Raw genomic sequence first — 14,706 nt, 5'->3', positions numbered from 1 at the left:
TGAGCTGTCCCCAATTGGTAAAACGCTGCAAGATCAATATGGGCAGGGCCTAAAGCTTACTGGAAAATCCAGCCCTGGACTTTGAAAAGGGGAATGGAGCAGCAATAGGTGATGTTCTAGAGACCAACAAAGGCCTTCCCAGCCCCTTTCAAAACGAAAGCAGGAAGAAGCACTCAGTGTGGGAAGAAGCTGCTGCTGCTGAGATTTGCCCAGCCAGCTAGATCAGACTTGGCCAGGCACCAGAAACTCCCGCGTGGTGTCCCCAAACTGCCTGCCCTTGGGCAGCAACAGACCGTCTGTGAAGGAAGCAGAAACCCAGCAGACACCCACCTGCCTGAGCGTACACCCAGGTCATTAGTTCTGCCCGCCCCTGCTCTTCATGGCCTCAGCTGGGGGCAGGGGCAGGGCTGAGGCTGATTTTGTTCCATGCCGTTTTGGCAGAGAATGAAGAAACAAAGCAAGCAAAAGTTTCTGATCAAACCCAGCCAGCATGGCAGGATGGTATTGCTCTGGAGAGTGATGTTACCTGACCCTAGAGGCCTAATCTTAGTGCAGGCAGGCTTCTACTTTGTGCACCAGCAGCCTCTTCTGGCTCCTCATTCAAGCAGCCAGCTGATTCAAGGGCTCAGTGGCCCCATGTCTGAGCAGGAAAGGCAGGGACCCTCTCTGTCTTGCTGCTCCATGTACTTGCCAGGCACCCTTTCCTCACCTCCCTGCCAGAATTGCCCTGGGGTCCCTTAAGACAGCTTTCACTGTGCATCCTCCACACCCTCCACCATGGCAACTCTGACCCCAGAGCATCCTTTTTTCCCCTATAACTTGTAGCACTTCCTGGGGATCTCCTCTAACTCCATAATCTCCCCTGCTGGCTCACAGCACCCATAGCCTCTACAGCTCACCCTGTAGCAACCCGTTTATCTTCCATCACTCCACAACCTTCACCCCTCTGGTGTCTCGCTATGTAACCCCTAATCACTCCTGACCTCCAGCACTAGAGCACCCCATTGTCTTTGTCCAACCAAACCTTCCTACTACATACTCTATAGCACCCATTATCCATCTCCCACCGTGCCAGGTAATGGCCAGAGGGCGCTCCATCTGCATCGCCCCATGGCCCCTGACACCACCTTGTCTAACCTCTCCAGCCTTCCTGCATTTCCCTGCATACCCAGTCCTTGCCCCACCTCACACTGTGCTGGCAGGGCGGGACACAGGGAGGGCAGGCCCAGTCCCTGGTGGGCAGTGGGAGCCAGGCAGGAAGTGAGCGAGCGTGAAGAGCTGAGAGGAAGCACATGCACGGCAAGCGTTTCCGCTGGGCCACAGGCAGCATGCCGGCATGGCCTGCAGCTGCCTAACAGTCCCTTTATCTCACCCTGGGTATCTGAGGCACCTCCCTTCCTGGCAGGGCCCAGCGCGGCAGGGCAGGAGACGCCCCTGATCTGTGCCTGATACCCAGTGGCGGATGTTTGTGTGGAATATACTGAAAAAATAGATTCCCCTGTAAATTAAAAAAAAAGCCCAATGTCAACTCATGCGTCAAGATGGCAGCATCAGGCCAAAGCAGCTGAGCCCAGAGCAGACAGGACCCAACTCTAGCCCTGTATACCCTCCCTTCCACTGGCACATTGGCCTGATCCTGCCTGCACTGAAGCCAGTGAGTCCCCCCTGCTCCATCACTCCCAGCTGCAGGCTGAGCATGTGGCCTTGGAAGCCCGAGGAGGCTGAGACAGCCTGGGGAGCCTCAGGGGATCCTAGCCTTAGTGGTTATGGAGGAGGATAGGTTTCCCCCTGCCTCTCATGTGGGCTGGATGGGGTAGTTAAAAAGCAGTGAGATTCCAGTTCATTCTGCACTGCGGCCTGTTTCCATCACGGCTCCACAGACAGAGCAGAGAAGGAATTGGTTGTTCTCCAGGCTGGGAGTGAGGACAGGTAAACTCCTCCACAGGATGGGGGCTCTGACCCCCACCCAGAGATCCCTGTCAGACTCCCCTACCAGGCACCTGCTGATTTCTTAGGGCCATGTGGTGAGAGGGAGTGGACATCCATCTCATAGGGGCTGACGGCAGGTGGGGGACAGGATGCAGTGGGATTAGGGGGATGCCTGGAAAAGTCACAAGCTCCTCATTTTCCTTCCCCCGCTATTACCCCACCTGAGGGGTAGTGTTTTATACTTTCTAAGCACCAACCTACACAAGAACAGAGGCAACACCCAGCAGAGTCACAGCATTGTGCTCCCCAAAAAGACCATTTGCAATTACCCTGCATTGCTCCCCACTGCAGGGTCCCACAGAGTCTAGCGGCTTCAAAGACAGTGTGTAACGTGTGATACCTGAGGAGATGAAATGACAAGCAGGGCCCCAGCAGTATCCCAGGCTGACTGCTTGTCTCTCCCTCTTCCAGGTTCCTGATCGGGCGGGAGAAGCCAGGTGAGCAGAGTGAGGTGGCTCAGCTGATCCAGCAGACACTAGAGCAGGAGCGATGGCAGCGGGAAATGATGGAGCAACGATACACCCAGTACACAGAGGATGATGAAGAAGTAAGTGGAGTGTGAGTGTGATCTCAGCTTTTCCGGCCAGAGCAGCATTGGTACCCTAGCTGAAAGATGCCCCTGGGTCACTGTCAGCCCCTTCTGTACTTAGGGCTGTATAGATGCAATGAGACCCTCCTTTCTCTGAAGAGGTTTAGCTCCATACTGGCAGGACAAACAAAGTCTGGGAGGAGAAAGAGGAGTCGTGACAGGGTTACAGAGGAGGTCAGTGGCAGAGGAGATCAGTGGCAGAGCCAAGTCTTGGGCCCCAGGGTGGTGCTCTAACCATTCGACAATGCTGCTTCCCCATATCTCTGCCATTTCACTCATGGACCAAATCAACTATAGTAGGTTTCTCCTACTGGTTTCTGTTGTGCCCTCCCCATGTCACTCTGAAGGCAAACCAGACTCACAGGACCTGATGGGGCTGTCCTCAGCCCCAGGGGATGGCAGGCATGAAGTGCTGCTGCACTGTGCATGGAAGCACTTAGTACTGGCCTGTCTAGTGATGCACTGGAGAACAGGTTCCTCCATCTTGTCTCTGCAGCTCTGGCCATGGTGCTGGCCTGGTCCCTCATGCTGTATGTACCTGACCCTAACTGGCACCCAGCTTGAGGTGTTACTTCCCTGCCTCTGAACTCTGGAGGACGGGGAAAGGAATGCTGTGAGGCCTCTTCTGTTCCCAGGATGGAGATGTGTCTCCACCTCCTGGTGGAACATGGCAGCTTCTAGGCTTGGTGGCATCTCCCTGCAGGAGACCTGGGGGCACTGTCTTGAAGGGGAGACAGCTGGAAAATGAGGGAACAGCATATTGTGGGGTCTGATTATAAGGGCTCGGCTGTCATATAGTTCTGTTCAGTAGCGGCTGTCAAAGTGCTTTACAAAGGAGTGCAGGAATGAGATCTTCCATCTTAAAGACAGGGAGATGGAGGCGCAGAGAATAAATGAGCTTCCCAAGGTCACTCAGCAGCTCAGGGGCAGAGCTAGGAATGCCTCCCTGACAGTGCTCTGTCCTGTGGGGATGATGACCATGACTTCACATCTTCATCTGGTACAAACCTGGAATCCACTGACTTCAGAGTTGCTGCACTGACTTACACCCTCTGGGATTTTGACCCACTGACGTCAATGATGCAATACTTTATTACACTCATTGCGGGACCCCTGGCATGGCTTTACGAGCACTCGTGGTGCTCTGGTGTGGTGCCAGAGGACTGGAAGAGACCCAGTGTGGTTCCCATTTTCAAAAAAGGGAGGAAGGAGGACCCAGGAAACTATAGGCCAGTCAGTCTTACCTCGGTCCTGGTTAAGCTTTTTGAGAGAGTTATCCTGGCATATGTCCGCGAGGGGCCAGCAAGGGAGATTATGCTTAGGGGCAACCAACAGGGGTTCATTAGAGGCAGGTCCTGTCAAACCAACCTGGTGGCCTTCTATGATCAGGTCACAAAATCCTTAGACACAGGGGTAGCAGTAGATGTAGTCTTTCTGGACTTTAGGAAGACTTTCAACACTCTCTTACCCCATCCTCATTAAAAAAATAGGGAACTGTGGTGTTGACACCTACACAGTCAAATGGGTCACTAGTTGGCTGGAGGGCTGCACCCAGAAGTGGTGGTGGACGGGTCGTTTTTGACCTGGAGGGATGTGGGCAGTGGGGTCCCCCAGGGCTCAGTCCTCGGGCCCGCACTGTTCAACATCTTCATCAGCAACTTGGACGAGGGTGTAAAAAGCACCTGTTTGGATTCGCAGACGACACTAAGATGTGGGGAGAAGTGGGCACGCTAGAAGGGAGGAATAGGCTGCAATCGGACCTAGACAGGTTACAGGGGAGGGCAGATGAGAACAGGATGGGTTTCAACACTGACAAGTGCAAGTTACTGCACCTGAGGAGGAAGAACCAGCACCATACCTACAGGTTGGGGAACTCCCTTCTCATCAGTGCAGAGGCAGAAAAGGATCTTGGAGTCATTATTGATGCCAAAATTAACATGGGCCGGCAGTGTGGAGATGCGGTCAGGAAGGCCAACCGTACCCTGTCATGCATCCACAGATGCATCTCAAGCAGGTCCAGGGAGGTTATCCTCCCCCTCTATGTGACACTGGTCAGGCCGCAGCTGGAGTACTGCACCCAGTTCTGGGCGCCACACTTCAGGAGGGATGTGGACAGCATGGAGAGGGTCCAGAGGAGGGCCACTCGCATGATCGGGGACAGCAGGGCAGGCCCTATGAGGAGAAGCTAAGGGACCTGAACCTGTTCAACCTCCACAAGAGAAGGCTGAGGGGGAATCTAGTGGCTGCTTACAAACTGGTCAGGGGGGACCAGCAGGCATTTAGGGAGTCCCTGTTCTCCCGAGCACTGCCAGAAGTGACTAGAAATAACGGTCACAAGCTGTCAGAGGGTAGATTCAGACTAGATATCAGGAGGCGCTACTTCACTGTCAGGGCGGCTAGGATCTGGAACCAGCTTTCAAGTGAAGTGGTGCTGGCTTCTACCCTGGGGGTCTTTAAGAGGAGGCTAGATGAACACCTTGCCGGGGTCGTTTGACCCAAGTACTCTTTCCTGCCATGGCAGGGGGTCGGACTCAATGATCTGCTCAGGTCCCTTCTGACCCTACCTACTATGAAACTATGAAACTCATTGGGGACGTGGCTCACGGAGTTCAATGAAGTAGCACTGATTTACACTACTGTATTAATGATGGTGATTATATCGGGTTTATGCAGCATGGACACCATAGGGTAGGGTTGGGACCCCATTGTACTGGGACAGACACATGATAAAAACCTGGTCACAAAGTCCCTCCAGTCTGCACTTAGCCTGAATTGCTTTGGAAATCTGCTTTTAATTGGGTAGTGGGTGTGCCTGAGGCCTCTGAGGGCTTCAATACAATAGAACTGGACCACACAAAATAGTAATTACAGTAATGATATTAGGTTGCACTGCCACTGCTCCCTTCCCAAGTAAAGTGTCAGGAGATGTGTGCACTGCCTCCATCTCTCCTGCCAGCTGCCTAACCCCCTTGCCCATACAGCAAAGGAACCTTGAATGCAGCCTGTTAAAGTAAGGTACCAGTTCCCCTAGAACTCAGCTTCAATAAGAGCCATGCACCTGTATCACTTGAGCCTTTTTAAGAAGCCCTGCCTTGGTAAATACAGCTACGAGCAGTCTGGTCTCATGGCTGGCCCATGGGACAAAGATTTATGGTCCCAGATCCTAACCCCCCTGATAAGTGCCTAAGTGCAATCCTGCCCCACTATGCTCAGGTCTCTGAAAAACCAGGAATGCACCTACTTGTGTAATATTCTGTCATCTCAGCCCTATGATGACATCATGCAAAGCTGGGAGCAGAAAGTGGACCCAGCCACCTTCTGCATTAACAGCCTAACAGGGACTCAAGCAGGGTGGAATAGGAGTTAAGCCCACTTAGATTGCACCTAGGTGGGGAAGGATCTGGCCCTGAGTGTCCCGAGTGCTGCTCCTGGTTCTGCTGCTGACTGGCCACATGACCTTTGACAGCTGCACTGTGCCTCAGTTTCCCCCACTGCCATGCCCCACTTTGAAATGGGGAATACAATTCCCAGCTTTTCAAAGGCAAACTGAGGAAAAGGAGCTTTGTCCAGTGCATCCTGAAGCCAATGGAAAGACTTGTGTTCCCCAGCAATTAACTGTACTGACCTGATGCATAGACTCCTCATCCACTGTGGGGTCTCCATTGTGCTAGGTGCTGTGAATACCCAGAACACACACACAGAGTATGGGACCAAGTATATACAGTTAAAAGATGCAACACAGAGGTATTGTTCCCATTTTACAGAAGGGGAACAGGAAGATGAGGTGATGCCCATGATCACATAGGGAGCCAGTGGCAGAGCTGCAAGGGGAGCTTGGGTCTCCTGAGTGTCAGCAGAGGTGCTGTCCCCACAGGGCCAGTCTTAAGCTAGAGTAGTGCTTTGTTTTGATCCTGGGAGCTGCATTCTTTGCTAAGGGGTGGTACAGGATGGTGAGTGGAGTGGGGAGCTGTTACTGTGATCTGGTCTGTGTGAGTACTACATCATATACCTGGGGAGTTATAGGAGAGGAAGCCAGAACCGAGCCAATGCCTTGCCCCCCCACCCCCCGGTTTATATTTACAGACAGGCGAATATGCTACGGACGAAGACGAGGAGATGAGCCCCATGTTCCCCAGCAGCGAGATGGCCATTGAAGTCTTCGAGCTGGCTGAGAATGAGGACATGCTGTCCCCTGTTGAGATGGACCCTGAGAAGCTGGTGCACAAATTTAAGGAGGTAATGAATGCGGGGGGTGGGGGGAGTAAACCCTGTGCCCTGGGAATCCAGGGAGATGGGAGGGGTCAGTAACTCACAAACCCAAATGTCTATGCATGCATATGCATGCAGGTGCATAGGGCCATACGTGTGCATGCACTTATGAGGATGTTTTTACCAATGTGAGTGTGCATGTGTGTATGCTACTGTCTCTGTGCAAGTATGTTTACATAGGTACCTGACTGTGTGTATGCATACATGTACATTCATAATTCAATCCGTATGTGACTATGATCGTGTATATACACTAACAGAGGTGTGCGTGTGTGTATGTGTATGTGTCTGTGTGCATGTGCACCCTGAGGTGCATGGACATACATGTGGGTCAGGAACTATATGGATGTAAGTGTCTGTGCATGGAGGTATGGAAGGAGGTATATAGTGCATGAGAGCACTCTGTGTGTGGGGAAGGTGCACACATGCATGTTTTGTGTTATGTTGCCCTCTAGTGGCTGGAAGCTCTACCAGCATGTCTTAAGGGCCGCATAGATATCTCCCAAGCCATCTATGCACTAGGCACCGCACCGGGCAGCTGGTGGGCATCCTTTTTTAGCTCAAGTGCATTGAAGCCATGTGCATGCTGATTGCAACAACACCCCTTCAATTCCAAGGCTCTCAGGTACAGCTGCTCTGCTCCTGCCAAATAGAAACAGTTCACCTCAGCAGAGCATCTGTCAGCTGAATGGTCCCAACATGATTTTCAGACCATGTGGCCTAGGTCTTCAGGAGGGCTCTGTCTGGAGGCTTCAGATCGAACCCACCTTGTGGGTGCTGAGCCCTTTGGGGGTCTGACCCCACAAACCTGGTTCTCTTCTCACTGTGGTGCAAATCTGAAGTCACTGCATCAAGGCCAGGAGAGTCATATCAGTATGAAACCATCAGTCCCCCATTACTGAAGTGCAGCCACCTCTGGGATGGAGCAGGTGTTTTGCAGCTGTTCAGCCATGCTAACTCAACAGCTTAGACAAGGAATTGGAGGAGAGTCCCATCGCTAATCAAACCTGTCAGGTGTGTGTATAGTGGGGACTCACTGAAACTGTATAGCTAACTGGGGTTTCACTAGGACACCAGTGTTCACTCCCTGATTTCAATGTAAAGATGAAGGGACCGTGTAGTTCCTGCCATGACCTGGGATAATGCCCCTCTGAGGGTACCAAGGGATAGTGCTGGCACCTTGCTGGCTTTACTGGGGTATTAAGGCTCTGCTCCTTTCCAACAGCTGCAGATCAAGCACGCCGTAACTGAGGCTGAGATCCAGCAGCTAAAGAGGAAGGTGAGCCCAGGGCAGGGACAAGGGGTGTAGGAGGATGGGGGTGGGGTAGGCCCTCTGCCAAGCTCCATGACTCTGTCCTTGTTCTCTCAATGCTTCTCCCCTCATAGCCCTGCTTGCTTCACCCACAGTCTGGAGCTGCTACAACTTCCCTGCCCCGCTGTTCCCCCCTCCTCCCTGTCAGCCCTTCCCCCTGGCATCTTTTGGTCTCCTTCTCACTCCAAGTTTGCTGATTTTTTTTTATTGCCCCACAGTGCCCAGAGGTACACAGGCACTAAGACACACAGAGCTGCAGACATGGGTACACACAGCTACGCAACTGCACATGCTGAGATCTCTGCAGCCAGCCACAAAAACACACACTAGCCAGCCACAAAGAGACAACTCAGCAGACATGCACACATGCAAAGACACATACAGAAACATGCAGAACCACACATAGATAAAACCACACATAATCACACATGCAGATACACAGCCACATACAGAGCCACATACAACCACACTCCAACACAATCACATCCAAACATGGAGACAAATGAATACACACACACACCAACAAACATAGATGTAAGCATACATGGAGATACACATACAGCTGTACACACAGACAACCACACATAAATACAACTAGGCCCTGTCATATAGGCCCAGGCACATTAAAACACCCCCCAAACACAGATTGAGCATGCACACCACATGTGCACACATACAAAAACAGATACCTAGGCACTAACACAAGTGCACACAAAGAGACATGCAGCAATGGCCAGAGATGCCCCATTGCACCAAACAGGTGGATACACAAAGACACACCCAAACAGACACCACTGCACTAAACTGCGCAACCACACACAGGCACAAGTACACTCAGATACACACACACACTCAGGGTTCCCCCACCTCCAATCCGCTTGTTGCTGGATGCTCTCCACACTTGTCTCCTCTGTGCAGCTCCTACCCTCCCTGAGTTCCCCCCTGGCACCCATAGGTGATCTGTGCTATGGTCTTCATGTGCTGTGGCTCCTGAGCCCTGTGGTTTCTGCTCTGCCCCAAGCTGCAGTCCATTGAGCAGGAGAAGGCTCGCTGGCGGGCTGAGAAGGCACAGCTGGAGCAGAGTGTGGAGGAGAACAAGGAGCGGATGGAGAAGCTGGAGGGGTATTGGATGGAGGCCCAGAACCTGTGCCAGGCTGTGGATGAGCACCTCAAGGAGACACAGGCCCAGTATCAGACCCTGGAGCGCAAGTACAGTAAGGCCAAGCGGCTCATCAAGGAGTACCAGCAAAAGTAAGGCCGTGGTCTCATCCTTTGACTCTCCCACACTAGGGTCTCAGGTCCCTATCTCCTGTGGCTCTACTAGGTTAGGAGGCTCTGATTCCCACCCACTGTGGATCACCCAGACCTGTGATCTCATATCCCCATACTTCCCTGACTAGGGGTCTCTGATCCCCCTTGCCTATAGGTCTCCCAACATCACTGCTCCCAGATCTCCTGGGTCTGAAACCTGCCTGCTCTGGCCCCTGTTTCAAGGAAGCCAGGAGACTAGCTAAGCTCAGCCTCACATAAATGTACCCCAGTAAGGAGAACTTGGATGTGCAGATGCTAGACACTCCTTGCTACTTGATGCTCTGCCTGCCCCAGAATGGTCTGACTGCCATGCCAAAGAGGTGGTTTAGTCATTCCAGTAACCATGCCCTCCCCTTTACCCCATTTCTACACGGGTGGAACACATACAAGCACAGCCTTCATCATCTAGTGGCTGCTCCATGTAAGAGGATAACAGCCTGCTACTCTTGCTTGCTAGTGGATTCTCCTCTTGGCACAGCAGGGCCAAGGGCTAGAGTCCCTGTGACTGGATCTAGCCTCCTGTAAAACAGTTCTGTACTGTTTGGCCCCCGGTTATGCACTGGAAGGCCTTTCCTTGCCACTGGCATCTGACCCCTGTCCTGTTCCCACCCCTACCCTGCAGGGAGATCGAGTTCCTCAAGAAGGAGACAGCCCAGCGACGTATCCTGGAGGAGTCAGAGCTGGCTCACAAGGAGGAGATTGACAAGCTCCAGGAGAAGGTGGGCACCGGGGACCAGGGTGTGGGGTTACCTTAAGACCACAGTGGGAAGAGGGGAGAAGGGCCCTTGCTCTGGCTGAGTGGTTCTGGACCTGGCTTAGCGGGTGGCTTGTTGTACCACCCATGCAGACTTCACTCTGAACTGGCACCACGCGTGGCATTCTCCACCTCATTTGTGGGTTGGTGGCCTTTGCTGGTGATGGGCAGGAGGTCATACTAGCTCTCCTATGGGAGGCTAAGTCTTGCCTAATCCTGGGTTATGCCAGGTCATGCTGGGTCCTGAGTCCTACCAGATCCTGAATACTAGGTCATAGCTCAGTGCACGATCAGTGGGTACCTGGACAGGGATGAGGGGCTTCCTACTGAAGACGATGGGTTGGGGACCCCCCCCTTCCATGGTGGGTTGGTGGGGACAGAGAGTGACCTCTTGTCCCCAGGCACCCTATGATGGCTCTCCTCCTCAGGGAGTGAGTGAACCAGAAGGCACTGGGTACCCATTCTGCTGCCTGCAGGCAGGTGCCCCCTGCTGACTAGCATGGGTGCAGGCAAGCAAATGCCACTTGTCCCTACTGGGCACAAGCCTCTTGCCTCACCTTGGTGAAGGCCAGGGAGCAGTTTGACTGCCTCTGCTGGGCTCCTGGGCAAATCAAGCCTGGCTCAAGAGGGAATGTGCCAAGGCATCCTCCCCTCCCAGCTGGCATCTGTGCCCCTTGCTGCCCATTAGCTGCTGGAGGGGCTCATCCAGGCATGCCTCCCCCCGGCTCAAGCCAGGGCATTTTCAGGGCAGCACCTGCATGCAGGACCCAGTCCCTGCACTGTACCCCCAGTCCCACCCCTTCCCAGTACCCCCAACTTTTCCCAGCACTTGATGTGTGGCATAAAGCACCTCATGGCTTCCACATGGCTCCCTCTACCCTGGCATCAGACCCTCACAGCAGTGCCTCCTGCATTCCTCTGTGCAACCCACCCACCCCCTGCCTCTCTCTCCTCACAGCGCCCCGCAGCAGCCCCCTCCCATCTGGCTCCTAGCTTCACCCCCTCAAGACCCTTGCGATCCTCCTCCCCTTCCCATTTCTTTGCCTATAACATCGCCCCTCTGTCCATTTCCAGATCTCCGAGCTGGAGGGGAAGCTGCAGACCCTGAAAAATTCCAACCCGACTTAAACCTGCCCAGGACTTGAAGCAATTGACGTTTTTTTCCTTCCCCGCACTGACCCTTCCCTTTTTTCCTGTCCCATCCCCTCACATCTCAGCTCCCCTCCATTGCCCACAATGGGGAAGGGAAGAGAGACAACATGGAAACCACTACTGGGAGGCCAAAAATCCTCCCTCCCTCCCCCCATCCCTTTGGAAGGACAGTGATTGAAGGTGCAGGGAGGGGCTCTGGCATTGTCCAGCTGGGTCCTGAATGATACTGCATGGGTGGGCCTTGCAGAGGGGGCTTCTGCTCCCCTTCATGGATGGATCCTGGACGGGGAGGGAGGGCATATGCCAGCACTGCCCCTCCCCCCACTTACCTGCTTCTGCTGATGAGACTTTGCAGCAGCCTTGCTGGTTCAGGACTGCACTGAGCCAGGTGATTGCACCCCCTAGGCCCATGCCAGCCTGTTAAGGGGCATGGGGGTGACTGGAATCAGGCTGACAAGAACTGACCCCGATTCTTTCCACATAGAGCCTCTGTGGAGAGGACCGGGTGGGGGAGGGAAGCTGATTTCTTTCCTTTCCTCCCCTCGGAGCTATTAACCCTGGCGCAGTCTGTCATGCTCTGGGTCTCATTTGGTGGTGGGAAGCCTGTGTGTTTCAAGGCATCGACTGGGCAGCGCCAAGAGTGGAGGCAGACTGCAGGCGTGCCGTGGGGGCTGAGCCAGGTGGGAGACCCCTGCCCCTGCCCACCTTGGAAGGCTGCCTGGACTGGAATCATGGCCTCTCCAGTGCAGATCTGCCTCCCTGGTAGTTTGGATGATCTCAGGATGCTACCACAATGCCTGAGCTGAACCAGACCTTTGCCAGGCAGCAAGGCAGGGGGATCTGGGCAACACCCCCCAGGTGAACAGCATGCCAGGGTGCGTGCATGCTGTCTGCACTGCCCTTCCCTCCCAAGCAGGATGGACAGAGCTACATGGACTGTGTAAAGGGGCCTTGCCTGTGGTGGCTGCCCTGCACTTAGCTATGTCGGGGCAGGCTGGAAGAGGACCACAGCAGGAACATGAGGGCTTGTGGGTTGGGGTTGGGGGGGGTAGGGCTGTGCCTGCTTCTAGCTTCCTGCCATGCCCTTGGCAGGGGGGCTGGGATGCTGCTTGGTGCTGCTTTGGCTGGGAGGGGGTGTTGGCCGCACCCCAGAACCAGCTGCAGGGAGCTGATGGGTGCAATGCCTCACGGAGAGCTGGTGCTCTCACCCTGCATGGGGCAGGAGGCTGTGTCCCATCCAAGCGCTGCGCTGTGCCACCTTTGTCACCACACTACCTTAGTCACGCTGCAGTCTTCTCGTGTTGGAAAGGCCTTGGTGTTCATCTGCTTTTCTTGCTTTCCTGTTTTTCCCCCAAATTTTCCCTGAAGTGCTAGATGATACAGGCCTCCCTGCCTGCCCAGCCACCCCGACACACACGTGCAGCCAAGTGGACATCTAACATTGGCAACCCAGAGTAGTGCTTTGATGCAGCCTGGGCCAAGAGCTCCCTACCCAGGCGCTGCCCAAGCCCATCTGTGCACTCTCTGCTCCAAGGGCAGCTCCTGGGTTTGGGCCTGTCCTCAGTACCCAGCTTCCACCCAGGGCCTCCTTCTTCTTTCAGTCCTAGCGGCAAGCTACAGCCCAGGCTGTTGATGCTGCCACTGATATGGGCTGCCCCAGGGGTGGCAGCATGCAGGACCAGGATGGAGACCAGAATCATGGCTCCCCTTGATACTCTGTGTTTAGGTCAGCTGGATCACCTGCTTAGCTCCAGCCCCCGTGATGATGGTGCTTTATTTTCACTTTGGCCATTTGGGGGCAGGTTTTGTTTAAAACAAAGGTGCCAGCAAAGCTTCAACAGGCATCAAAATTACTAAGCAGTGTTGCTTTAAACTGAAAGTCCTCCTTCCTCTCAGGCTGGCTGATCCTGCCCTCCCTTCCTCTAAGGAAAGGGATCTCATGGAAAGGGATCTCATTTGCACTGGGGCCCTGAGATCACCTGAGGGTGGGGAAAGAATTCCCATGCCCCTTGTTGAAAGTGAGGCCCTTTGGCCTGCCTTTCCTTGCCCCCAAGAGCTGGGGTCCACAACCTACTCTCCCTGCTGACTGTTATCATGGGAGGCAGGGTGCTGCCAGCTGGGAACCATATCCTCATCTCTAGTCCCCTTGTGTGTCCCTCTGCAGATGGAGTCACACCCTTGGGAGCCAACAGCACCCCCTTCACTGGGTACCTGCCTGACAGTATTATACCCTGGCATGCGGGAGAGGTGACCCAGGTGACCCCCACCACTCACAGAAAGGCCAGACAGTATTTTTTTTAAGTGACAACAACCTTCCCCCCCGAATTAATTTTTTAAAAGCCAAAATATTGCTTTTAAAGTGTAAATAATAAAAAATAGCAGTATTTATATGTGGCTGGGATAACTTTTCCCCCCTCCTTTGTAAGCTGGATATTTTTTTTGGGGGGGTGGGGGGGGACAGTCCATTCTCTCCCCACAAACCCGCCCACTTAAAAAAGGTTTTACAGGCCCAACTGATGCCTTCTCCCCTGGGGATATGGCAGCAGCACCCCCTCTCCTTCTGCCTCCATTTTGTTTCCTGATGCCCCGAAATGCTGTGTCTCCGACAGTGACTGGATGTGGGATCCAGGTCTCTGGTGAGCCTCCCAGGGACCAGCTGCATTCTCTGAACAGGACAATGGCCCTCTGGGTGGGGCAAGCCATGTGTGGGGGCTGGACTGGAAGCAAGCCCCCCCACAGGATACATTGTGGAACTTGCAAAAAAGTATTAAAAGACTTGGCAGTGTGGAGAGCAGAGACCTCCGGAGGGCAAGCGAACTTGATGGGTAGGACAGAGCAATGGGACGTTGTCTTAAATTTTTATTTAATCTCCTTACACACGTATAAATGTGTATGTATATAATATATATATATATGTATGTATGTATGTATTGTTTCTGGTTTTGTATTGCAATGTCCTCTCATCAGATCATATCAGATAAATACAGACCCTCATTGTCCCTGTGCCACTGTTATTCTACATGCACCCTCCTTGCTGGCACTATCCTGACTTCTGCTGGGTGCGATGGGGTGTAGTGTGCTGCTGTCATTGGCTGGGGGAGAATTGACTGGTATTTGTGTGCGTGTGTGTATTTGCGCGTGTGTGTATATCGGTATTCTATATCTATTGATGTAGGAGGCTGAAGTATTCGATACCTTCAGCTATCAGATGGTGAGCACAGTTAGCAGCAAGGACAGGGGAAAAGATAAGCAGCTTTGAGAGTGGAAGAACAGAATACGGATTACTTAGAGAAGCTGGATGTTCTGAAGTCAGCCAAACTAAGCAAGATG

At 53.4% G+C, this 14,706-nt stretch overlaps 1 protein-coding gene across 1 annotated transcript in view; it reads left to right on the top strand.

Annotated features, from left to right (window-relative positions):
• The window catches only part of PPP1R9B (protein phosphatase 1 regulatory subunit 9B), a 46,213-nt gene extending 31,840 nt beyond the window's left edge, over nt 1-14,373 (top strand). Inside the window, exons 5-10 of the mRNA XM_090044718.1 lie at nt 2,401-2,536; nt 6,662-6,814; nt 8,073-8,126; nt 9,181-9,410; nt 10,093-10,189; nt 11,299-14,373. Of these exons, the coding sequence (XP_089900844.1) occupies nt 2,401-2,536; nt 6,662-6,814; nt 8,073-8,126; nt 9,181-9,410; nt 10,093-10,189; nt 11,299-11,352 (724 nt within the window). The 3' untranslated portion in view covers nt 11,353-14,373. The remainder of the gene's footprint in view (nt 1-2,400; nt 2,537-6,661; nt 6,815-8,072; nt 8,127-9,180; nt 9,411-10,092; nt 10,190-11,298) is intronic.
• Nucleotides 14,374-14,706: the final 333 nt, after the last annotated feature.

The sequence above is a fragment of the Crocodylus siamensis genome, chromosome 4 (assembly GCF_052110815.1).
Source record: "Crocodylus siamensis isolate JL-2025a chromosome 4, ASM5211081v1, whole genome shotgun sequence".
In the NCBI taxonomy this organism is placed as follows: Eukaryota; Metazoa; Chordata; order Crocodylia; family Crocodylidae; genus Crocodylus; species Crocodylus siamensis.
Note: the sequence above shows the minus strand (reverse complement) of the source record. Positions and strands in the feature narration are given on the sequence as shown.